This window comes from Accipiter gentilis, chromosome 7, assembly GCF_929443795.1.
Source record: "Accipiter gentilis chromosome 7, bAccGen1.1, whole genome shotgun sequence".
In the NCBI taxonomy this organism is placed as follows: Eukaryota; Metazoa; Chordata; class Aves; order Accipitriformes; family Accipitridae; genus Astur; species Astur gentilis.
Window position 1 is genome coordinate 11166277 of NC_064886.1, and position 26378 is coordinate 11192654.

Sequence of the window (26378 nt, forward strand, 5' to 3'; positions counted from 1 at the left end):
TGGAGATACCAAGAGGCTGCGTCTGGGTGGTGAGTGTGGCCCCGCTCACCTGCAATGGTCATCAGCCAGCGAGATCCTCATCTCTCCCTTAGGAAAGCCCCCTTTTCCCCATGGCATTCTTGTTGATTGACTCCATTGGCCAAAATCTAATGGGTAATTATATTCTGCATCATAACATCTGACTGTGACGCTGTTTCTGGCAGTTGCATAGCATTGCTGCGTGCTGTTGAAGAGCTGCTGTTTCACATCCTGGGAGTGGCTACCTTTTGTTATTAGATCGAGTCACTCCTGTTTCTCTAAGTAGCTCCAGCATCTATCAACCCTGCAGCCTCTTCAGAGCTCCTGAGGATTTTACCCCTATGGGGAACATTGCTATGAGGGGGACTTACAGTCTCCTGCAAAGTGGTGGAGCAGAGCAGCAAGGCAGGCTGGCTTCCTCTCCTCATTCAGTGCATGTATATATAGACCACAAAGTGCTCCAGAGTAAAAGGAGCAGTGGGTGGAAGGCGAGATATTATTATCTTCACCTGCTGCTGCCGACCAAAGAAATAAAGAGACAGATGACAGGAAATGAGGACTTCAAAAATAGACACCTTTAATGTCAAAACGTTTGGGGATTAGCAAGAGCACCATACAAGAAACAGAGAAACTCTCATGCTAGTCACCATGTGCTTTGAGTGCATGTTGGAGGAGGAAATATGCTGAGATATCTAAGAAACGTTTCCGTAATTACTCTTTGTGCCCTTGGCAGAAGAGCAAGAGAAAAAAAAAATGACCAAAGAAACTGCAGATACACTGAAACATGAATTGTAAAACCTTGCTTTACATCATGACAGATCCTCTGTACCTGGATGATCTGCAGTTCTCTTTCCCCGAGTTGCATGCCCAAATCCTGCCCATGTCTGCCAGCTCACTTCTCTGCCTCCATGAGGCTTTACAAGGCTCTTCTTATGGCTCCATGGGACAGGAATGGCAAAGTTTTTAATGTGAGCCCTCTTTATTAAAAAAAAAGTCTTTCAATATGCAAAATATTTCTTATCATATAGAACTCTAGGTGCTTTACTTAAAAACTCTTAAATATACTAAATATCTAATTTGGCCTTACCTCTGTATTTATGTACATCTGCTAGTAGTTCCCCTGCCCATCAATACAGTCATATGGCTTTTTGCCAGCTCCGTGTCTTCATTATTAATTCTCTTTTCCAAGTGAAACCCACAGTCTGGGTTGGATTTGAACGGGGTTGTGACAGTGACAGAGAAAGTTGGGCCCAAGGGAGAGGAATACCAAGGGGTATTTTTCCCCACTGAAACTCAACGCTGGTCCAAAGTCCAGAACTGGCTATATTGAGTCCTAGACAGGTGCCAAGACAACAAGGAAAAATAGCAACGATAGCCTGAAATGTGAGAGACCTGATGCTCTGCAGCTCCCGACACTGGAAATGAGCACATTACTAATCCAGAGAGAGGAGAATACAGTACAAAATGGTTGATTTCTAGGTCAAAAATCTCAAAGCTTGGTCACAACACTCCGATAACCAACTTGTTGCCTTGTTTCGCTCTTGCATTGCTTTGGTAGCAGCTGTGTCAAGGGGCCCCAAATCCACCAAACAACATTTTTTCACTGCTAAAAACTGGGATCCGGGATTTGAGCCAGTTATTTCTGAATCTGTAAGGTTCCTGAGTAAAAGTCTGCTACAGTAACACTGGAAGAAAGGTGTAAAGCAAGTTTATGGAAAGGCTTTGAAGGGCAGAGAGGTTTTCTAAATGTGTTTTCACCCTGGGTGTTTCTTTTTCTTTGATACAGCAGCAATGTCCTCATCTTTAGAAAAAAGAAATGCATCCAAATCCAACAGAAAAAATTGGGATCTGCCTTCGGGAGAGGAAGCAGGTTCAATTGGTGCTGTATGTGCGAGAAGAGTGGATGCAAGCCAGTGTCTCGCAGTCTTTCATCTCCAGCACTCCCCTCTCCAAAGGTCTGGGTCTCTGATTCCTTATTGCCACAGAGACACTTGATCCTAGGTAAGGCAACCCTCTTGATCTGCAAGGCATGGGACTTGAGTCAGCAGCTCTCTCGCGTTACCCCTGTGGATTGCCTCTATGCAATGCCAGCGAGAGTTAAAAGTGCAACAAAACAGCCCAAAGACCAGAGGTGAGGAGGAGGAGGAGGAAGGAAGAAGAGATGTGTGGGCAGCCTGCCCCAGCCTGGAAGATGTGCAGTTTCTCAGCATTGGGAAGGAAGACCCTGGCATCCTCCAGGGCCCCATGAGCTGCCATGGTGAAGTTGGCATCTCCCGAGGTCACCACATCAAAGACACACGACTGGAAATAGACATCCTCCACGGGCAACAATTCCTTGCAGAGTGCCCGGGCCGTCTCAGTTGCCATGCGGCCGCGGCAGCACTCACTGCGGGAGATGCGCTGACTGCGGGGGCAGCCTCCCACGCAGAGCTGCAGGTCTTGCTCCTCCGTGAAGGCGCGCGCCACCTCCTCGGCTGCCCGGATGGAGAAGGAGAGCTGACGGCCGGCCTGACGGACAGCGATGGTGGTGCCGATGTACTCCGCCTGGATTTCTACATGCTGCCCGGGACTGCGCTCCCGGATAACCAAGCTGCTCCCACCTGGCCTCTCGCCCCCGTTCACCGAGCCATCCTCGAAGGCTGCTGGGAGGTTGTCTATCTCAGCCTGGTAGACCTTCTGGTCGATGCATTCCTTCATGTTCTTGAAGATGATGGTGAGCTGCAGAGGGCAGATCAAAGGGGGTTTGATCTCGCCGGGTGTGAGAGTGGCGGCCATGTCCCCACCCCAAGTACCAGCTATCTAGGGAAGGGCAAAGCAGATCGCACACGTCTGCCTCACCGATGCATCCCCCTTTGCCCCAAACCATCTCTCCCACATTGCTGCAGTCCTTTGGGGAAAGCAGCACCTTCCCTGCTTTCTTTAATACCATGTAAGCAACTGAAAACTGAGATGGAGCCAAGCCTGACTGGCTGCATGCAGGTAACCCATGAACCACACAGTAACCCATCCCCAGGCAGCAATGGGAGCGTTTGCAAGCCTCTCTGGTCCCCTCAGGGACCTTCATCCCACTTGTTCCTGCAGATGTTCATTCCTGATCCCATGTGGGTTTAGCTGAAGTTATTGCTCCCCTCCCCAGATATTTTAGGGAGTGCCCTAAGCCGTTGCTGCATCCCAGAGGTGTATGGCTTTGCTGCCAAGCCCTATGCACGAGTGTTACCTTGCTAGTGACCGTAGCGTTGGACCCCTTTGCCACCGGAGAGCTGGTTGCTTGCACAAACAAGTAGTCATTGTCCAAGAGAGGCCAGGAGCCCTCCACTCGGCAAGTGTGGAAGTCATCATGGAAAGTGCGGATATGGGGGTCCCCAAAAGCTGCGCAGTGCTGGTAGCTGGGGGGCTGGCCATGCTTGTAGAGAAAACTCTTCTCATAGTTGCAGATATCGAGAGACTCAAAGCCCTGATGGTTGGGGGCTGGGGGCCGGGGCCGGGGTGGTGATGTGGGACCCTCCTTGGAGCAGTTGTTTTGGATCATGAGGTCCTCGATGCCGTGGACGGCGGAGTGGTAGGCCAGGTCGCCCCGGCACGTGCGAGCTGTCTTGCGGGTGCAGTGGGAGTAGGAGCGGAGAGCGTTGCAGTACGCTGCGTTCCTGTTGGAGCCACGTAGGTTGAGGGTGGCAGCCACGTACTCGGAGTTGCAGCGCAGGATCTTGCACTGGGAAGAAACTGGGAGAGACGGGATGGCTCAGGGCATCCTGGTAGAGCTGTAGGGGTGGGGAAGGGCAGCCCCTTCTCCTCCCACCACCTCCCATCATCTGGACCGCTCCAGATCTCATGATGGAGACAGTTTCTGGAAGCATTTATCTCCCTGTTTTAACAAACTCAGTGGCCGGTTTAAATGACCTGCTTCTTATGTGCCTGAGGGGAATGAATCCAGGGTTGCCTGCTGCAGAAGCAGGCTGGAGCCCAGTGCAGAGGACAGAGTGGGGGAAGTCATGGGAACAAAGGGGTGTCCTGAAGCAACTGGGATGTAAGATCATACCTGAGGCAGGAGCGTGGCCAAGAGCCAGGGCAGCAGTTGTGACTGTGGCCCTAGGATGTGGCTTAGACGGAGATTCTTCACCCCAGGGCTTGCCAGGGGACAAACAGGAATTTCTGAGCTGGGAAACCCCTTCTTCCCATTTCAACCTTGGCTGGGCCATGGAATCGCTCCTTCACAAGAGGCTTGACTGTCTGCACCCCTCAAACGTGATTTCTCCATGCTGCAGAAGGCAGTGCCATGTACCACAGCTCCAGGAGAGCTGAAGAACTCACTCCAGCAGGGATGATTTAGCTCATTAAGCAGAGGGGTTATAAGGGATAACTGCCCTTGCAGTAGATGAGCATAAGCTGGGTTGGGCAAGGTGCTGGGAAGTGAATTTAGGTGTTGCAGGATGTGGGTCTCAGTCCCCCTAGCAGAGTGCTTGGGATGCAGGAAGGAAAATGAGGGACCGAGTGATGGATATGGCTGGTGCCTTTTGCTAGAAGACCTTGGACTTTGGCTGGTCCCGGTACCCTGTTGTCCCTGTCTTATCTTGGGAGGTAATAGAGGCTTTAAGGGCTTTCCCAGGGAAAGTGCCTGCTGCAGGAGAGCAAGGGGATGCTCTTGTTACGGAGGCTACCGTGGTAGGGGCAGGTGATGTTGGTGAGAATGCTGCCTGCCCTTCCTTCTGGCTGTGGTGGGCCAAGGGCACTCTGATACTGCCTGAGCCTTATGGCTGCCATGAGAGGAGCTTCTGCTTGCTCCAGTCACGTCCCAGGAGCTTGTACCCTCCCTGCACCCTAGGGCTGTAGCTTCCATGGATATCCTTGCCAGGGATGTGACTCTGGCATGGCTCTGCCCATGCAGTTCCTTACCATGCCCGCAGAACAGGAGGAGGAAGAGAGCTCGAAGGAGGAAGCTGGGGTTTTCTAGCTGCCCTGGGCTCTCACTGCAGGCAGGTTTCCCCATTCCAGTCCATGCAGAGCCTGGGAAGTTGCTCACCCACTGGCTTGTCTCAGCTTCATTCAGCAGGTCCCCTAGAAGGAAAGCAGAGGTGGGATCTGAGAGGTGCCACTAAATGTGAGCTGCTGCAGGTATGGAGCTGCCAGCATCAAGGCAGCTGCCAAACATGGCCCTGCAGGGCTTGGCTGCACTACTGGCTGTCGGGGGGGAGGCAAGCTTTTGAGCAAAATCCCAGAGGGTTTGGGTTTTTCACTGCTTGCAACCACTGCAGCTCTCATCTTCCACCCTGAGGCAGCTGTGCTGTGTAGTTCAGTGTGTCAAAAAGTTAAAGCTTCCAGCTGCCCTTAGAGAGGAACAGTGAGCTCCAGGGACTTGGAGAAACTGTACAGCAGGGATGTGAGCAGCCAATGAGTGCAGAGAAGACCCAAACTGTCCTACATGTTGGGTGCAGTGTGGGCTGCCTCTGGCCTGCTGCTGCCCCCACCAAAATGAAGGTTTGGAGCACAGCATCCAATGCGATAGGAGTTGAAAAGCCAAATTATAAGTGTGACTGTCATGACGTCCACATCCAGCACCACTGGGTGATAAACAGCACCTCCTGCTCCCTCAAAAAACCTGTGTCCAGGTTCCCCTCAAAGCTGGGAAACATGCTTTCAGCCACACTCCACCTTTCCCCCTTGCTGTGCCAGCTCTGGCTGCTCCCTGGGTGCTGGGGGACTTGAGCTGGCTAGAGGGGGAGTGCAAGAAGCTGCACACATCCAGACAGTGGGCTGTAGCAGGAGGAAGTGTAGCCATGGAAAAAATTTAACTTCCGTTGTGCTTCATCAGTGCTGGGGATTTGAGTCCTTGGTGGCTTATTTTAACAGCCAGTTATTAGTCACTTGTTAGTCAAATAGCCTTTTGCAAAGGTCCTTTTGAAACTGCTGTATGTGAAATCAGTAATTTTTTTTTCCTCCCCTTTAGCTTGTGTGAGGTGCCGGTTGCCAGAGGCTGACACTCACGGTGATGTGCCTGTTCCTGGTACCCTGGGCAGCCCAAGGAGTCGATATTACTGACACTGTGATTGCTAGTAAGTGTAAACTAAAACTGGGGGAGGGGGGGAAAGAGGCAGAATTCTCATCTTTTTCACAGAAAAGGAGAAATCACAGCTCTACCAGCTCTGTCTAGCACCTTTCAGCTCCCTTTGCCATGGCTGCAGCTGTCGAACAACCGCCATTAGTTGTACTGGCTGGCATGGTGACATAGCTGAATGCTGGCGGCCCCCCCATTCCTCTGCCAGCTGGATTAATGGCTAACAGGGCAGATGTCTGGAGTGAAAACATGCTTCAGACCTGCTGGCAATGCTCTGACCACCAGCTGCTCTTGGCAGTGAGGACAAGCTGAGCCAACCATGCTGGAAGGGGGAGAGTGGTCTCTGCAGCCCTGGGGCATGGGGACACGAGACCCAGTACTGGGAATTGGGAACTAGGCTCGTGTTGGATGTATACTGGTGAGCGAGGTAAAAGCAGACTGACTGTCTGCTCTGATCCTCCTCCGATGCCTGGCACTTGCTCTGTCGTGTCCCGCCCTACCTGGTCTGACCGTGTTTGACCAGGCTGAGCATCTTTCTTGGGGCTCACAGGAGCTAGTGACCCCTCAGCACTACCCCTCCCAATCCCCTGGAGGTGATGACGTGGAGGTGACCTGTCCCTGGCGCAACGCTTAGCAGATAAACAGCTGGTTAATGTGTAGCAGAGAAGTGTGCCTATGGCAGGGGCAAGGAGAGGCCCTGCCATGGGTCCTGCAGGCAGCAGGACTTTCTGTGGGATGTCCTGACCCCAGTGGCATTAGGAGAAAGGCAGTAGCAGCAGTTAGAGATGCTCCACAAGCCCAAGGTGATGCCACCTGTGCGGGGAGATGGATGGTTTCTGGCTGTGCCAGGCAGGGCAGCAAGGGGTACTTGGGCACCCCAGTTCTCCCTCTGTTTGGGGCCACCTGCCCATGGGACCGGACCCTGGAGCACCCGTGGGTGCCAGTGCCGATGTCCTGTGCCTCGGACCCTCATCATTGCTTTGCCGCAGCCCCACTCACCTGCATCAGCCTCCTCTGGAGATGAGCTGGCTCCCAGTGCAGGGAGCTCCTTGCCTGGTGGACACATGGGCTGGCTTGTCCTTGTCACCCAGCTCTACCCCAAGTGACACCCAGAGAAATCCATGGGATGACAGCTGGGAAAATGCCAACCTCAGTCCTGGGCACCTCCATGACCTCGCAGCCAGATAAAATCCAGGGTGCTAGTGGGGAAAGCCTGGCCAGGGGCAAGGGGAGCAGACCCCACCACAGGGCACCGCGATCCCTGCTTTTCCTCCCCAGCTACCTTTGCTCTGTCCTCTTCCCCCTGCAGGGCAGAGGATGGGTGTTGAAATACATCTGCCTAAATTTAGATAGGCTAAATCCCAGCCAAGAACAACAAGCAGAGGGTGCAGAGAAAGATGGTGTGTGGTGAGGGCGGGGGGCAGAGGAGCTCGAGGAGGAGGTGGGAGGCCCCAGACCCCCGGCTGGGTGATGCTACTTGGTGGTGTGGGGTCACATCACTTGTGGGGTGCAGCACAGGCTGCAGGAGCTGGCTTTCTTGGAGCTACCTGTTTTTCCTTCCTTAGGTGATATTGCAACCACCTGCCTGCACCCCTGTGGAGTGAGTCCCCATGGAAAAGCTCTGTGCTTTTCCCCGTGGGGTGTATCCCCACAGGGAATACTTTTTCAGCTGTATCTCTCATAGCTTCCCCTCCTGGGGCACAGCTGAATCCTGAATGCAAACATGGCATGGGCCAAAGGTGGCCGGTGTCCCCTGGGGTCGATGAACGCTGGGCTGTGCTGGCTGGGTTCCAGAAAGCCCACCTGCAAGGTCTTGGGTGCAGAGAGCAGCTGTGCAAACCCCTGTCCCTGCGGGGAGAAGAAATGGTGGGGAAATGTCCAGGTCAGGCTTTTGCAGGGGTGGCCTGTCCATTTAGGATCCCTGGCAGTTATAGCTGGAGGGCAAGGATTGAAAGCAGGTCCCGTAGTGCTCCTGGCATGAACAAACCCCTTTGGGAACCCATTCAGAAAAGCCTCCTGCCTCCTAAACCAAATTCCTGCTGTTTTCCAGGTCTTGCTCCTCACAGCAGGGACCAAAGCCTCCCAGACCCACAGTGCCCTTGACGCCTTCGCACCAGGAGCCTCATGCTTACCTGAGCCCAGGAGAGCAGATGGAACTTAACCAAATCCCCTCAGGTACCGCCATGCCCCTCCTGGGGAAATTGCTCCCGATTTCTGCAGTGCATCTCAAGACCAGTTTGGTTTGTTTAGGAATGGGAGGGAAAGGGGTTTCCCCCCTCTGACCCTCTCCTCTTCTGCTCTGACCCTGGCACAAGCTCTCCAGCTGCATGAACCAAGCAGCCAGCACTGGCGTGGGTCATGGCAGCTGCTGAACTGCTCTTCACCCAGGGAATTGGGGAGAAAAGGAGGGTTTGTGGCTACTTACTGCAGAACAAGCTTTAATCTATAGCTAGACTCTTGTTTTAAGTGTAAAAGTACATCTTGGGGGCAATGGATAGAAGAAAGGAAAACAAAGAATAAATACCAGCTTGGGTTCAAATCCCAGCTAGGATTTACATCAGCAGCCACTGGAGGAGGAAGGTTTTAGATGCCCGTTTTTGGGGTTTTTTTTTTGTTCCTGGGGTGCATGGAGGCTTTGCAGCTCTTTTCCCTGCCCAGTATTTATGCACTGGGTCTCTGTTACCTGGTAACAAGGGATAACCAGGGAGTGGAAAAAATGTTGTTTAAAAAATAAGACCCATATCTCAGTGTAGCCTCCCAAGGTCCACCCTGGCCATGCCTTGGACGCCTGGTATTCTCCCCATCTGCTGCCGTAGGTTTCCCCACAGCGAGCCCCCGGCGCGGGGAGGCACAGACACCCACCGAGGGAATCGGTTACACGCGGGGCGGGAGCAGGGGTGGGCAGGTGGGAATTCTTCTGGAACAGCAGACGGTACCATCTGGGCTTGGCGAGAGCAGAGGCCTCTCGGCATCCCACCCACCCGCTTCATTTGGACAGGGGAGGGGAAACATGGAATAGCGAAACCAAACTGGGATATCCAGGTTGCTGCAGCCCAGAGGCCAGGTTGTGGGGCTCTCCTCACAGCCCTGAGACTCAGCGTTATGGGTGCATGTCCCTGGCGATGTGCTGGATCCCAGCCATGCCATGAAACAGGGCCATTTGTTGCTTTAACACCATCAGTGCACAGCAGCTCTCCAAGCTGAGGGCTGCAGGCATATGTTGGACTGAGGAGGCTGGGAATCTCTCCCAATCTGGCAGAGAGTCACGGTACCAAGACAAAAGCATCTGTGATCAAACTGCTTCCGAAAGCCAACTCCCCCCTCCTTCCCACCAGCAAAATCAGCTGGAGATCTAGGAGGCACAAAGCACTGGATCCTGCCACTGAGGGGGCTGCAGAGCAGCTGGCCTCACCCAGATCCTCCTGCCCAAAAAGATGAGGCTTTCCGAAGCACTGCAACGCCCCAGGAGAGGGGAAGAGACCTTGATCGTGGCAGCTGTGTAATTTTTGGTGCAAAGCAGGTAGTGTGCAGCTCTGCCTGTGAGCATCACCCACACGGATTGTTGTCTGGAGCAATGCCATCCCTCCAAAGGTTGGAACAGCATGGTCACAGCTCAGCTCCAGCCCCTATCTAGCCCAATCACTAACACAATGAGTTTAGGAAGAGTTTGGTTTAACCCGAGTGCTTTGGATATTTAATTTGCTGAGGGAGACCAGCCCCAGCTTGGTTCTGAGCTGGCATCAGCCCTGTCTGCAAACCCACGGCTGCCAGGAGCCCTGGTCCGAGCCGAGGTGGATTTGCACCCAAAATGGCCTGTGTGGATGGGGAAACATGGCAAAACATACCTAAAGAGGCGTCAGGAGCTTGTCTGCCTCCATCAGAGCTGTGGACACGAGCAAACCCTCCTGCCACCCACCAGCATTGCAAGGTGAGAGAGTACAGCCTGTGCACAGCACATCCACGCTGCTCCTGAACGCGTCTCGGTTAAGCCACTGTCCCAGAGAGCTCCGCCAGGCTTTCCTGAGCATCCCTGGGCAAGTGGGATCAGCCAGGCTCCTCAGGTTGGAGGCAGGGGGTGAGCCAAGCTGTGAATGTCATCCCTGCACTCCCTGGACCACAGCACAGCAGCCAGCATCCCCTGGGAGATGCAGGGGAGAGCTGAGCCAAGCTGCAGGGCTGGGATTGGAGTTGGAAGAGGGGCCTGGGGAAGGCAAGATTTGCTGGAGGGTTGGAAGAGAGGATCTCGCATCTCTTCAGGTACAGAGACAGCAGCGGATGGGCTGTTTGCACAGTGCCTGCTCGAACTCAAAGCATCCACCCTTCTTTCCACAACGTGCTTGGCATAAAACTCCCATCCCTCCCTCCCCAAACCTCTGCCAAGGATCCCAGTGCTCCACTTACCCCAGCAAATGCCACTCTGACCAGCCACAGGACAGGCCACTGAATGCCCCCAGACCTTCCAGACGTGAATCCTGCTACCCAGCGTGAGTTTGGCTCCGGGCAGGAGTGAGGAGGGAATCACGGCTGTTAACGCCCTGGGCTCAGTGCAGAGGGAGCAGAAAACAGCTGAACTTTACGACAGCCCGATCCGTCACCGCGAGCTGGAGGAGAGGGGGCTAAGTCGATGCTTTAAAAATAGCCAGTAGTATTTTTGATCCCGAAAGCCAGATTCCAGTGGGGAGGGGAAGGGAAAAGGAGGGAGAGCCAAAGGCTTCCCAACTGCGCACTTCAAATCTGTGGGCAGAGCAAACTGCATGCGAGATGGACATGGGGTCCTGGCTGGACCACTCAGAGCTGCTGATCTCACAGGTTTCTCCAAGCTCTGGGAAAAACAAGCAGGCTGGGAATGCAAAGCACTGCTGGAAATTCAAGGCAGGCTCTTCTTTCAGCAGCACCTGCCTCCTTGAGCATGGGAGCACCCGGCCTGGGTGCCTTCCCCTGCCACAGCAGGGCTGGGAGTGAAGAACCTGTGCTTGCAAGCAACTGCTCTTCTCCCGGCTCTGCAAGGAAGGCGATGGAAAAACCAATGAAGATGCAGGTCTGGAGTCAAGTTAAACTCTTCCTCCAGATTTCTCCAGCCCAGAGCTTTCCCTGCCCCTTGCTTGGAGAGCTCAGGAGGTCCCGGAGAAGGGCAGGTGCTGGGAAGACCAGAAATCTCAGTGCTACCTCTGGAGAGGGAAGATCTTGAGAAGATCGGGGAAGAATCAAGGAGCTGCATCCTTTAACTGCCTCGCTTGAAGTTGTAACCCAAGTCTCATGGTCCTCTCCACCATGGTACAGCACATCCATGTGGGACTGGCATCCCTCAGCTGCCTCCAGAGCAAAACCATCCATTCCGCTCCCCTGGATGCTGCGTGGAGACACTCCCGAGATGCTGACATGCAGATAAATCACCAGCCCCAAGCACCTGCTCCAAGGCTGGGCAGCTGCAGGGCCGGGAAGCGCTGAGGCTAAAAAAAGATGGGAGCAGACGGGGCTGGACGCAGCCACCGCTTTGCAGAGGAACCAGGAGTTGTCCCCTGCCCTGTTCGGTCTCCGCTGAATGCCAGCCCCGTGAGTGATGGTGGCAGTGCCCAGCGCAGGCAGCTGGGGTGCTGGGGACTACCAGCAAGCTCAGGCGTGCCTCAGTTTCCCCAGCAGCTAAAATGCCGCGTCCGGGTGTCCATGTAGAGTGGTGGGAGAGGAAGGTCTGGGCTCTGCGTGGCTTCAGTGCAAGGTTGTCACTGGGCGCGTATGAACCCTCCGGACACTGGTGAGAGCCCAGGCCCCCCTACCCTCGACCCCCAGCCCCACCGAGTGCAGGATGCGGCCGGGAGCTTGGAGCTGCCGGGGCGGGGGGGAAGGGGGGGGGGTTTGGGGACGCGGGGACAGCAGGCGAGCGGGGACACGGTACCACGAGGTGGCAGCAGCACTTTGCGAGTGTCAGTGGGGCTTGCGAGGAGGAGGAGGGGGCTGCCAGGGCCATCCCTGCCTGCCCCGGCCCCCTTCCCCTGTCTGCTGTGCTGCCCACCTGCCTGAAAGGAGGGGAGGAAAGGTGCCTCGGGGGGTCCCAAGCTCAGCGTCAGAGCCGTCTGGGGAGCAGCGGGTGATGTCCAAAAGGACATCAAAGGACCCTCGGTTTCCACTCTGTGCCTCAGTTTCCCCACTCCTGCTTTTACATCACCCAGGGGGTCCCCCAGGCTGAGCTTGCTCCATCATGCTGCGGCCCATCTAACAGGTCAAACGAGAGCAAGGGACTTGGAAAAACCAACCCCAGGTGCCCCTTGGAGAGTTCCCCCCCCCCTCCAAACCCTGGGGCAGCCGTGTTGCCTCACCGAGCTCCCTCACCAGCTCTAAGATGGTGGCAAATTTGGGCTTCCTCTACCCTCCAATTGGGAAGCGTTGCTTCCACAGCTGTGAGATGGAGAGGCTTTGGCTTGGCACAGATGAATTAGTAAAGTGCTGGGGAATCGCTTCTATGGGTTTGCTCCCATAAATGGGAATAACACCCTTTCCCAGGACTCACCCTGTCCATCTCCAGGCCTCCAAAATGCTCCGGCAGGGGATTTTAAATGACCTTTTTGTTGCCTTTAGCAGAGGTCTGGGGAGAAGATGGGCTGGAGAGGGGGGACACCTTCAGGGAATGATTTTTCCTTGCTCCCAAGCAGAAGGAAATGAACTCCCAGCTGACCTCCTGCTGGTGCCAGCTCAGCCCAAGAATACCTGGAAATGGTTGGGTTCCAAAGGAGGAAAAACTAATCTTCAATTTATGGGCTTCTTTACACAGGGAAATAGAGAAATATCCCTTGCAATACAGGGGGGGATTGGAAAATGGAGTATATCAGCCAGAGACTTTTCAAATTTGGTGTAATTGTGTGGCTGTGACACAGGAGTCGAGAGGCCTTCCTCCCCAAGGAGGAGTGGGGGGGAGGTTGGCTGGGAAGAGTGGAAGAAATCAGGGGGTTCCGGGTGCTCCCACTGACCTGTCAAACTTCATTTTGCAAACCAGGTTCCTGCCAAGGCAACTAAAACCCTCGGCCAGGGTCACTGGCAGGAGCGATCTGACACAGCTGCCTCACTGGGAGATGCTCCTGCAGCTTTCGCCACCTCCTCTCCCCTCCCAGGTAATGTGGGGACTGCAGCAAAGGCCACGGGGGAAAAACACGGCCCCACACACGTTGCAGATGCCTGCAGCACGGACCTTGCTCCTGCTAAACCTTCGGCACGTGGGTTCAACTTCATGGCTGCAGTGGGGGTGCTGCTTTCCATCACCCACCTTGCAGCACCTGTCACCTGGCTGTTTTGAAGGGGGGGGGGGGTCGTCCAAACCAAAGTCCTCGAGGTTTCTGTTACATGTTAGCAGATTAAAAGCCCTGTCTCTCTTGCAGACATGTCTAAAGGGAAAATGTCTCTTGGGCTTGAACCTGCTTCACCCTTGCAGGGGTTTGCAATTTGCTGTAAAAATCAGGCAGGGTGTCTCGGGCGGCTTCCTTTGTGACATCGGAGCTCACGAGCAGCAAACAGGGCTCCGAATCCGGCCCGTAGCACTGAAAGGCGTGAATCCCTGGAGATTAGAGGGTTGGGTTTTGGTGGTTTTTTTTGTTTTGTTTTGTTTTGTTTTTTTGTTTTTCCACAATGCCATTCAGGGCCTGGAAAGGCTGTCCCTGTCACCTCGACCCAGTCCAGCTCTCCAGCACAGCTATGCAAATTGGTCAGTGCTTTTGCAGGCAACATTAGAACTTGGATGAGCAGGAGCTCCCCGGGGGGTAAGACACTGGCTGGGGGTTTGTGGGGCTATTTTAAGCGAGGTAAAATGAGGGAGGGATGGTTAATTGATTTCTGTGATTAACTAAGAGTTTGTCAGCCCAATAGTCTTGGGTTTACTCTCTTTGGTTTTTGCAGAGGGGAATTATTTATTTTTAAACAGTGGTTGGGGAGGGAGTGTTTCTTTTTCTGTCCCTGAATATTTCCAGCGAGAAAGTCATTAATCTCTAGCTGATTTTTAGCCTGGGGAGGGAAACGACTGTGTTCAGCCACATGGGAAAGAAAAGCTTCAAATGCTGTTGCGTTACCTAGCAGGCAAACCCGTGCAGCTCCGGTGTGAGAGGCAGAGCACAGCTGCTTTGCTTTCACATGAGAAATCCTAACAGGATCCTACCAGGAGCTATCCCACCTCCGGCAGCAAATTCGGTGCCAGTGGCAAATTGCTGTCCTGGACAGCAGTGGGAAGCAGCTATAGCCTCTTTGTGCTCGCCACGACTTCCCTTTCAAACTTTTCATCGATTCCCTCCTTGGGAATCCTCAATCACGTTTTTCTGGCATTTCTTTTTTTTCCATTAAAAAAATCAAGAGGAGGGAAACTGTGGCAATTTATTGTTTTGATGAAAGCATCCTTGCTGGTTTTCCGGGCACAAGGGTAGGGGGAGAGTGTCCCCGCATGAGAACGTGTTTCCTTTGTACTTCCCTAGGGCGGGACAGCAAGGGGTTAATATGGAAAAGATGGAATAGACGTGGCCCATCCGTCAGGATCCACCCTGATGGACCTTAGGCTGGTTGGTTATTTTTAATTTAAGAGACTTGTCAATCAGCACCCACTTGCTGGCTTGCCAGCCCACCGTGTCTCACTTTGGCCAAGGCTGGAGTGTCAGCTGGCAGGCAGCAAAAATCCACCTCAGCCCAGAAGTTATTATTAATAATAATAATATTAATATGATCACTGGCAGGAAAAGTGCAAGCGGGGAAGAGGTGGGGAGAGCACGACAACCCCTCAGTTTGTATCTGTTGGTTGTCTTTCCAGTGCCTCATGTTTTGTGTGGCTTTTCCTAACCAGAGGAAAAAAATAGTGGTTTAAGGGATGTTTAAGTCAGCTCTTGAGAGGCTGGAGGAGGCTGCGTTGATCCCCCCACAAAGGAAAACAAGTGAAAGAGAGAAAAAAAAAAAAGCCACAAGGCTCTTTGTGAAAGGAATTAAAATGGGTCTCAGAGGCTGCGAGTGCTGGGATAGAAACAGGCGTCAATGGGGATGGGAGCCCTCGGAAAGAGGACTTTCCAAGAAGAGAGCTGCGGATACAAAAGCAACAGGCTGGGAAAGGGAGATGTGCTGGGATGCTGTCAGCCGGAGCTGGGTGTGGGCAGGGATTGGGCAGCAGCAGCATCCCAGGTCACCCTCATCGCTGCTGCCATGCTCCTGGGGATGTCAAACCGGGAGCCAAAGCACTTTACTGGGATGCAGGTCCCTGGGCTGAGGATGCCAGGCAGCGTGGGATGCATGTAGGGTAACCCTATAAACTTCCTCTGTGCTTGGCACCCACCTGCCCTTCCTACACATCTCTTCACCTGGGTCTTTGCAAGTTTGGAGGAGGAATTCAAACTATTAAAGAAAAGCATGCCAAAGCTGTTATGACAGGAAAGGCCTGGAAGCTGTCTTTAGGATGCTTTATTTTTTGCCTCCAAGGCACTCTAGGCAAATCCCAAAGGTGATCCTGCAGTGGCGCAGAGAAATGGGACCATCTTGAGTCCCGGGGAGGTTCATCCTCTGCCAAGGTTGTGGCCTCGACACATCCCCAGGGCTCCCCAGATGCACGGCTGCACCGAAGCTGGGGCTAACCTGCCAGCATCAAAGGAGCCACCCCTAGATTTACACTGTTCTACTAAGCTTTTTGGCTAGCATTATCCCTCTGCCTTTTTAAAATGAAAATAATATGGTAAAAAGGCAGAGGGGGGACAACCCTGTGTCTGCGAACATGGTGATTCACCGCTGCGCCCAGCATTCACAGCAGCAGGTTGGGAAAGCATTCTCCCACTGCATTGCAGTTTATTTTCCCATTCCCCGCTATTGCCAACCTTGATGTTAGACCCTGTTGGTTTTTCATTTCTACAGAGGGAGGAATAAATTAATTAAATAAATTAGATTTTATAGAGCTATATAGTGTCCTTAGCCATGCTGAAGGCTTTCCGACTGCATTTCAACCAGCTTTGCTGTGCAACAGCTGCTCTGGGCCAAGGGATCTTGTAAAAGAAACACTCCCAAATAGGTTGTGTTGGATTTGAATTAATCATCTGCTTGGTTTTGCCTTTGTGAGAGATTTTTAATGCAATCAGGTCTGCCAGAAAATGGACGATAAGAAAGCACGGTAAATATATTGTCTGATGACCACAAAACAAACGCTGTCAAGAAAATGGAATGAAGGCTTGAAAAATGGGATTTCAGAAGGAAATATTGAGCTGGCATCAAAACCAGCATTGTTTTCACAGAGCAAGGGAAGTGAGTCTTCCTTGGGACTGCTTGAGGGCAGAGAAGTCGTCCCTAGGAAAGTTTGAATTGGGGCTGACTTTGCTGGCTGGAGCTTTTGCCACTGAAAATATTTGGGAAGTCGCCTTCTAAAATGAAACAAATAATTGAGTCCCAAATCACCATGAAGGGACATACAGGGGTTTTATTTTGGGGTGGCCATGAATATATCTTCATTCCCCGCAAGAAAGTATTGCAAAATATGTTCAACATCCTCTGATGATGCCATGTGCGTTTTTAATTCCTCTGCTTTTGGTCTCTTGGCTGTTTTTCCCAGGAGAGGACCCATCTTTCCCAGGGAATCCTGCTCCCTCACTTCCCTCTGTCTCCCCCTTAGCAGATCCTTGTACTTTCCGGGGATGATTTCCCTCCGATAACATCCCTCACTTGCCGTTCCCAGGAGTTGTTTTACGCCCCACAAAGACCCTCCCTCAGCTTCCAATTTTTTTTTTTTCTTTTGCCAAAAGCCCTTTTTGTGTCGCCTTCTCAGGGACCTGAATTAAACCCGGTGTTTAGCAAACGGGGCAGTGGGATTGAATGTTCAACGGCTTGTAGCTCATAAGTATGATACAAACGCTGTGGGCACAGAAGATCCTTACTCCAGAGATATCATAGCAAAAAATACTGACTTGAAATGTCCTTCACACTGATTATATCCAGAAGCTTTCTGGTGTTTTAAACTAAATTTATTTGCAGCAATACTGACCCATTGTTTGCATAGGGTTCGGGGAAGTTTAAGCAGCAGTTATAAAAGTCTCAGCTTTTCTAACAAATTATAAAAGCTTTTCTAACAAATTATAAAAGCCTCAGCTAAAGCCTCAGCTACTTACTGGAAGGAAAATAAATGCTTTTTTAAATATACTTGAAAATTTAGTAAGCATGTTCCTATTAGGAAAAATCACCTTGTCTCCTTGGTGAGCATATTGGATCCACTAAATCCATCTCCATCCCCTTTCTATCTCCCCCGGTACCCCATTCCCACTGGTGGAGGACACCCGGCAGCAGGTCATGGAGGGTGAATTTATGCCGGATTTGAGCTGGATAAGAGACCCAAGCACGGCAGAGGAGCTCGCCCAAAACCCATGCCCATTCTGGACTGGCTGAAGGCTCTTTTTCACAGTTTTTATCCTTGTGCTGCACTGATTTGCACGCTGTGTGGCCGTTTACTTTGCCTACGAAGCCAATTGTCGTGGGTTTTACACCACTGCTTGTTCCTCAGGTGGCAATGAGTGCACACAGCATGGAGAGTCCTAAAGTACAATTTCAATACAAAGCTTTCAGCTTCATTAAAGACATGCTAAATACCCCTGAGCACACAAGGACCTGCCAGGCGCTGGAGAATAGAGCTGGTTTGTTATGGAAGGCATTATCCAACCTCAATTGCTTTTATTTTTTTTAAATCCCACTTAATAGTATTAATCTGCAAGTATCTTTTCTGTTCTTTTCCAACATAGCTGCACAGGCACGCCAGGCTGGAGAACTCGCTGTTTTTTTTCTTCGAGGAATAGGCAAAGTGGCCTCAATATTTGCAGAAAATGCTGTTAACTATTGCAAAGGGAAAAGTTAAAGGCTGGGAGCAGCGGAGGGAGCTAGGAGCGAGCGGGGAATGTGCAGCCTGCAAAACTTCAGCTGCCGCTAGACACGGTGAGCTATAAAGCCATAAAAGCCAGCTTTATGAGCACTACCCCATCCCTGGGTTTGGGGAAAAAACTAACAAAATGTTCAAGCCAAACCATTTATGTTTTTAGAAATAAGTTTGGAATCTAAAAGTGATAAGAGTGATTTTTTTATATATTTTTTTTTTTAAAGGCATCCCTGCATTTGCTTAATCAACATTTGCTTTTGGCTTGTGCTGGAGCAACACAGAAGAAAAACAAATTCCTTGGGATAAAAGCAGCTCTCTGCCGCGGTATTAGAAGCACAAAGGTGTCGGCAACACGGCATAGATGAGATTTGTTTAACACTCCTCTGAGCCTTTTAAACCACAAATTAATGAACTTCAGACCGACGCAATATTGATGGTAATCTTTCCTTTTTAATTCGCTTACTTGTTCATTCGTTTTCCTGCTCAGTGCTTGCTGGATCTGACAAGGGTTCCTCGCTCTGCACCAGCTTAAAGGGGAAAGGTTACGGTCCAGCAAGGTGGGTTTGAAATAATTTCTTACCAACATATCATTTCTCTGGGAAAAATCTGTCGGCATCGGCAGACACTTAGGGGTAGAATGAAGAAGGGAGCTGCTTGTTTGGGGGCTTTTCGGGGGGGGGGAAGGACTCGTTCCCATTGCTGGGGAGGATTATCAGCTTTAATTCCTTTTTCCCGTGCTCCCTGCTTTTGCGCTTAGAAAAATAAGGGTGAATCAACAGTCCTGCAGCTCCGTGGCTGTTTAGGATGATGTGCAAGCTCCAGATAAATATCTTTTTTTTTTTTCATCTGTTGTTATCTTGAAATACCTGGTAAGAGCCATGACTGAAAGCTGGTGGCATCCTCTAACAGCCTGCTCTAAGCCACCGCTCCTCTTTGTAAATTCAGAGTTCATCCCTCCAAGCCCGAGGAAGTGATGTATTCCTGGCCTTATTTTATAGAAATTTTATAGATTTCCTATAATCAACTTCTCTGGCTTTTGCTAAAGGTTACTTTTTGATTTTTAAACAGAAGAAAGAAAGTGATTTAGCCCTCCTGGATTCAAATAAAAGGTGTCAGGACTTTTGGGGCACAAAACAGGACAATGAGAAAGCGGGTTTGCAGCTGCAATTATCTAAATTGCCTGAATTATCTGAATTATCCTCATGTCTCCCATGGGACAAGATACCCAGCTAGAAAGGCTGAGCAGGGACCACCAAAATTGCACGGGGAGGTGAGAGAAAATGCAACTGATGGGAGAAACGGGGTAAGGATTCAGCAATGGAAAACAGGGATGTTATCAATCGCTGTTTTAATGTCGCTCAGGGGATGTGGTACCTGATGGGCACTCAGGGATGGAGTTATCTCTCTGTTTCCTGGATCTGGCTGTGCATGTAGCCAGAGGAAGTTCTCAACCTCTCCCTGCCGAAATGCCTGCACTACAGACGCGGCCGGGAGCTGCCGAGGGACAGTGTTCCCAAAATGCCTCATAAAATCCCTATTTCTCTCCATCAGTTGAGTTTAACAACCCTCAGCTTCATCCTTCAGATATTAACCACTATTAATTATCCCATGTACAAAAACTTTTTAGGACCATCCTCAGCCTCATGGAAAGATTTGTGATTTACTTCGTGCAGGCAGGGCTGAAGCCTTCACTGGCAAAGCCAAATGGGAAATTTCTTGCTTTATGATCAAATCCCTCCTTTTTAATATAAATAAGTAACTGTCCTGGAGAGCTGAGCAAATTTGCAGTGTGTGGTTTTATGGAGGAAATGCATTTCAGAGGTAGTAAAAATAGGATTTTATGGTGCAGAGAAAGCAAACTGGGTTTGTGGAAGAGGCTGCAGCGATGCTGGACCAGACCTTTGATGCGTGTCTGTGGAAAACAGTCACTGCTGTAACTTTTCCTAATGCAAGAGGGAAAGGTCAGCATCAGCTGTGCTCTTGCCCCAGCATCGACACTGGGAGGGATGCTCCCATCCTTGTGTCTGCCGGGGCCCAAAGCTTCCCCTTCTCTTTTTTTGGGGTGTTGGGGCTTGGAGCAGGTGGGATTTCTCCCCAAAGTGATCCTGGGAAGCAAGTTAAGAGCTGGAAAATGGGCAGGAAAATTTCTGGCTGGAGAGGGGAATGCTTAAAAAAAATCAGCCCCTGTATCCATCCTGCTCTAACAGGTCCCCCCCAAAATTTGGGGGTTAAAACCCTCCCTCTGAATCATGGGGAGGCTGCAACCCCAGCCAGGATCCTGGCTCCTGGGGCTGTGCATGATTTTTTGCAGGGTCTTTAGGCGGTTATGGGGAATTTTACCCATGCACAGAGCAGGGGAAATGGAGACACGGAGTGAGGTGGTGCAAAGCCCACCTGCCAAAGTCGACCATCTCCAGGTGGGGACACCCAGGGACGTAGAAATGCCTAAGGACATGGGGACACCCAAGGTCATGGCCTTGATGCCTTCAGAGCACCCCAAACCAGCCCCATCACCCCAGGGTGGTCTCCATCCACCCCAGGGACCCCCAAGCCCAGCTCAGCCCCACTGGCAGTGGCCCCACAGTGGGGACAAGCCAGACATGGTGCCCCAGGAGGCGAAGGGGAGCCCCCACGCAGCCACCGAGGGGCCATGCCGTGTGAATTAACCAACTTTGTTTTCCACCAAGGCTTTTCCCTTAATAGCCGTCCCCCTCCCCCTCGCTTTTGCCGGCATTTGAGGAGAAGTGAGGCGTGAGAGATCCTTTGGAATAATGAGGTGTAATTAGCCCTGGCAGCTCTTATCTTCCACCCCCCCCTTCAATTAGATTGAAATAAAAAAGAAAAGGGGGGGGGAAATAAAAAGGGATGAAAAGGAAGGTGGGGAGGGAGGGAGGCGAGAGAAAGTTGGATGCCTTGTCCAGCTTCATCCTTCTGCGCCGCGTCCTGGTCCCTGTGGATGGGGGATGCTGATTGCTGGCACTGTCCCGCTTTGTGTGGCTGCTGCCGGGGTAGGGAGGTTTTGTCCGTGCCTCAGTTTCCCTCAGCTATGCTGGCAGTGGGGGCAGCCGGCTGCGGTCACTGACTTGGCAGGGTACAGAAACCAACTGCTGCAGCAGGGCAAGAGGCATCATTAGGGCTGTTGTGGGTGAAAGCAGATCCTTGAGTCCTGAGCATCCCTTGAGCCCTAAGCATCCTGCCAGCACAGTCCAGGCAGCCTTGGGATGGGCAGAAGCTCTCTTTTTCCCTGCCAGACACCAGTTTCTAACCCCGGCTTTGATTCCCATGTGCCACATCGGGTTGCTGGTATGCAAGGAAGGTGGGAAAAGTCGCTGCAAGCAGGACCTGGGCGCAAGAGAGCTGTTTTTGGGCGGCTCCATCCCTCCCAGCTCATCCCTGCATCCCCCGTCCCTGCTACCTCCCGGCCTCTGACGTTGCCCGTCCACCCCACTCCTGCCCCACTGCCATTCCCGCTCGGCCCTTGATCTTTCATACCCGTGACCCTGATCTTCAGGCTGACAGGCTGATGGATGGGCAGTGCCCCAGTGATTTACGACGTCCTTTAATATTTGGCAAAGTGGCCGAAAGCCCCGGGCAGCCGACAGAGCTGGGTGGGGGGGAGACGGCCGGGAGATTTGTCAACCTTTGAGCCAGGGAGGCGGGGAAGGAGGAAAGTGCCCTGTCTGTCCGCAGTGATTTATACACAATCACTGTGATTAAATTGGCCTTAGCTAATGATAACTAACTAGTCAGGGGCTGACCTTTCTCTGACAATGGAAGGGGGCCGGGAGCCACGCTGCTGCAGGGTGTCTAATGGGGATGTTTCTTCAGCCAAGACACCACTCTTTTTTTTAATATCACTCTCTTTCTTTCCCCTTAGAAATGGTTTCCCAGCTGGCCCCGCGTACAGAAGATGCAGGACGCCACATCCCTGCACACCCCAGGGTCTCGCCCCTGCCGCACATTGGTCTTCTAGGCTCCATCAGCTGGGGCTGCATCAGCATGACCACAGCCGGGTACCATGGCCCGGGAGGGACCTGAGTGCCTGAGCCTGTGGTACCAGGACTGGGAGGGCCAAAGCAAGTAGGTCTGATGGTTTTTATCTGGGGAGGACTTGAAATATGTTTTCAGTGAGAAATCTCACCCATAGCCAAGCTGAACAGGGTCCTGGGGGGCTGCACAGGTGCCCTCAAACCTGAAATGTCCTGGTTTTCCAGGGATGCCGTATTGTCTGTCCATACTTCCTCCCGTCCCTCCCTCCCTCTCTCCACCCCTCTCTCTTCTCCTCCATCTCTTTCACTGTTCATCCCCATCTCCCCACCACACTATGGAGGGGAACAGCCTAGTGTCTCCCTGCCAAGCCATGGTGGGGGTATATGAAATGATAAAAAATGGCGTTTTCTGCTTTAAAACACTTTTTGCCACCTCTGCTTGACCTAAATAAAACCCACAACCATTGAAATGAAGCCCCTGACCACCTCCAGGCTCAGGTTTCACTGCTCAGCTCAGATTTTTCCCATCGGCACTCTTTACACAGGTCTGGTTTTTTGGGTCCTGTTTCAGATGTGTGTGTTGATGTCACTGCATCCAAAGATTTCCCCGGCCAGGAGGGACATTGCTGTCTCGCTGTGGCCTGGAGACACACCAGAGAGATGCGCTGACGACCAGAGTTAAGGGTAAAAGGGAGTAAAATCTTCCAGGAGCGGGGATGGATATCTCAGTGCGTGCTGCCCCGGCTGTGCCGAGCAGTGCCCCCAGCTGCATTCACCCTCCCCGCCCCGACGTCTTGACACGCGGATAAAAGCCGGGCTGATGGGACGATTTCACGGAGATTAACCTCACGCGCTGCGCTGGGGCTGCCGCTGCCCTTGACACTGGGTCCCCCATGTATCAAAGGTGGATTACAGATATATTAGCCCCACCACTGGTTTTATTAGTGGCGGTTTATCACGTGGAGGGGGTCAGCCAAGGGCAGGGGACGGAGGAGCCCAGCCACCCTCTGGGGACCCAGAGCGTCACAGAGAGGCCTTAATTGAATTTTTGGGAGGAGACCTGGGCTGGGGTCAGTGTTTGCTGCCTGGCCCCGGTACAACTCCCCAAGATTTGTGGTGCTGATGGGTGATGCCTGCAGTGCCCACGGTGAGGGAGAAGGGAAGCCTTTGGCCTCATTGCATGCAGGGCTGCCCCTGCGCACAACCCTGGGCTGGGTTTAGAGAGATTTGATTCAAAAATAAATCAATCCCCTTTGGGAGGCACTTGGACAGCTTCTGCCGGGGATGGAGATGCCAGTCCTGTCCTGCCTGGGTGCATCCCGCCTCATCCCACACAAAACCTCCAGAATTTGCCTCCTTCGACCCAAACAAATGCCTTCGAACACTGAGCATCCCTGCGCAGCACCAGGGTACCCAAACCCAAGGGGGCTCAGGTGGATGCTGGGATGCCTGGCATCAATGCAACGAGGCACATCGAGGAGGTGGGGGCAGGATTTGAGCCTGAAAGAGGTTAAAGTGGGGCAAAGCAAGGGGGAAGAGAAACCTCCCGAACGGGGCGTTTTAATGACATTCCATTAAAGCTCCCTTTGGGGCTGGCACGGCAGCCATGTGCTCCACATTCTCATGGTAATTATGAGACATCTGTATAGAGGCTCTTTTCTCATCAAAGATGGCTCTCTTCAAAGACACTCCTGGGAAACCCTTCACCTCTGACCGAGGGGGTCACTGCCGAAACAGTGGCTCTATAGTCCGCGTTACTGTAAAGCCCAGTATCCTTTTTCCTCCCCTAACCTGACCAGTTCCCGGCTTTTCAGGCACGATTCGTTGAGCTTGAGAGGGTTGGGGGGTGGGGCCCACTGGTTTCAGAGAAGGGTCTCCCACACACACACTACCACCAGCACCACCGGTGCCAGTCCTGGGTGCCGTCATCATCATCGCCTGCGCTGACCCCAGGCGCAGGAGGGAGATCAAAGTAGGATGAAAAGGCATTTAATGAGAGCAGACGGGGCTGAGGGTTTCCTGTCCCCGCACTGGGGAAGGGACAGCCTCCGCCCCCCACAGTGTCACCCATCACCACTCTCTGCCTGGTGCGCCCCACCCGGGAAGTGCCAGGTCCCAGGGAGTGATTTTTGGTGATTGCCACAAAAAAACCCACCGTCCTCCATGCTGTGGAGGTGACGGGGACATGCCTGAGGCCCCCCCCAGCCACAAAACATGGGCACTTCATCACCGTGAGGGTGCTCAATGTCACCACATCCACTGGGGATGGAGACCACCTCGTCCCATGAGGATGTTTTGAGCAGAGCCAGCATCGCTGTCCCATCCATGGCATTGGCATCACTGTCCCATCCATGCCACCGGTGACCCTGATGTCCCACCTCCCCAGATGGGGGACGACGGCCTTGGGACTAAGGCGACGGATGCCTGGCAGGTCCCTTGGTGCCGGCGTGGGCGGCTCCATCACGCCAGCACGGCACCGGCGAATGCTCCCCACAGCCCTTTCCAATAAGCGGCAAATGATTCTTCGTCCTGTCGCTCCCCGGCAGCAATAAACCTTAATCACAATGAAGTCATTTGATTTCCACGTCCTGTAATCATGCGGCGATTTGGCATTAATTAACGAGTGCTTACGGGAAGGGTCGGCTGCCGGAGTTAGCACTGCGCTTTTCCAGAAGATGGATTACCTCCGGAGCATCCATGGGGACACGCCAGTGCTGGGGGACATCCTGTCCTGTGCCAGGAGTGGGGTCCCGAGGGCACGCTGAGCCTAACAAAGCACCCGGCTAGTGAGGGAGGGGACATGGGTGCCATGGGACCTCCCATTTTCACTCCCACCTCCCTTTCCCCAGCCCATATTGGTCTTCTCCTGGGCAGGGCTGGTGGGGAAACTGAGGCACGGAGGCAGACAGGCAGGGAGGTGGGAAGGGGCGATTTCTTCACCGCAGCAGAAACGGATGGGCCATCCTGGCATGGCGGGGTCCGGGGCTCTTTGGGGCTGGGGGTGCTGGACCATGGTGTTGACTCAACAGGGAATTAAGCTCATTAGAAACTTCCTGGGGCCCAGTGGGGGAGAGACCCCAGGGCAGGAGGTCCCGGGGGGGAGGGGGGTTATTCACCCCAGCTGGGGGGGTCATCAGCACCGGGGGATTATCGTCCCTGGGGTCGTTTGGTGGTGATGGGTTTGTGTCCAGGTGGATTCTCTAGTGTCTAATACAAGGGTTGAGTCTCCCCTGATGGCCTGTCTCAAGGCCACCACTGTCCCCCCTCCCCGCTGACCCCCGACTGCAGCCGACCCCAGCCACCCTTCCCCTCGCAGCCCTCACGCCTTCGCTGCTGTCAGCTGAGCCTTGCCAGCATGCCACCAGCACAGGATTCTTCCCTTTGTGTTGGCATCTCCCTCGCCAGAGACTTCCCCGAGTCTGCCGCTCCCTCATTCGCAGCTTGGCATCGAACCCTTATTATTCTCTTGTCAATTTGATTTTTTCCCAAAGTCTTCATATTTTGCAGAGGGCTGGGAACACCCCCTGTGCAATTACACCCCCCAGATCCTCCACCAGTGCCAGAGCCCACCACAGAAAAACAGCCGTTCCCCTGCCAAGTGGGCTCAGAGCTGCCGGTGATTTACCAGGGCTCGGAGCGGTGTGTGCCTCAGTTTCCCCAGTGAGGCAGGATGGGGTCCCCCTCTTCTGCACCCCAAGGGGCTGGTGGTGACGTGGCATGGCTGTGTAGCGGGGTGGAGAGAGAGACAGGAATGGGGATGGGTTTGGGGTGAGGATGGGGCTGGAGATGGGGATGGGGTTAGGGATGGAATGGGAATGAGGAAGTGCTGAGGATAAGGATGAGAATTCAGGATGGGGAGAAGGATGAGGCTGGGGGTGAGGATGAGATTGGGGAAAGGGTGAAGATGATTCAGATAAGGATGGGGCTGGGAAAAGAGTCAGGAATGGAAATAGGATTGGAGTGAGGATGGAGATGGGGATGGGCAGGGGCAGCAACAGGGATGGAGTTGAAAATGGGGACAGGGATGAAGGTGGAGATGGGATGGGGACGAGGATGTGGATGGGAATCAGAATGGGAAAGCGTTGAGGATGAGAATAAGGATGGGGATGGGACGGGATCGGGGATGGGAGCAGCTGGCCTGGGCAGCCCCATGCAGTGGCCACAGGGAGCAGGGGAAGGAGCTGCACAGGGGCACTGCAGGCCCTCCTCGGGCGGAGGGTCCAGAGGGGACAGACCCTCTCCCAGAGCTTGGCAGGGCCGGGGGGAGACTGGGTCTGGATCCGGACAGCAGAGTGGGGCAGGGGACAGGCAGAGGGACACCGGCAAGGGCTGCGGGTGCCCCAGGTGATGCTCAGGAGGGTGCTGCTGGCCCTGGTGAGCACTGCTGCCCGTCCACTGCCCGCGTGCTGCCTGATAAATCCTCCCATCGTATATAAGCCACCCCAGCGCCAGGTTGCCAGATTTTGTC

General features: G+C 53.0%; 1 protein-coding gene and 1 long non-coding RNA gene across 2 annotated transcripts; one reads left to right on the plus strand and one right to left on the minus strand.

Moving 5' to 3' along the window:
- Positions 1-571: 571 nt before the first annotated feature.
- On the minus strand, positions 572-7344 carry HJV (hemojuvelin BMP co-receptor). Its single transcript, XM_049806175.1, has 4 exons — positions 7067-7344; positions 4909-5070; positions 3236-3738; positions 572-2736 (listed from the first exon to the last, which is right to left on the minus strand). Exons 1-4 carry the CDS (start codon positions 7131-7133, stop codon positions 2116-2118), a joined length of 1353 nt encoding a protein of 450 aa, XP_049662132.1. The 5' UTR covers positions 7134-7344; the 3' UTR covers positions 572-2115.
- LOC126041004 (uncharacterized) lies at positions 2643-24427 on the plus strand. The gene is made up of 8 exons (XR_007506751.1): positions 2643-2731; positions 5960-6065; positions 8118-8242; positions 13056-13812; positions 17791-17980; positions 18146-18357; positions 21799-22001; positions 22482-24427. It is a non-coding gene; the product is annotated as an uncharacterized LOC126041004 (long non-coding RNA).
- The last annotated feature ends 1951 nt before the right edge of the window (positions 24428-26378 follow it).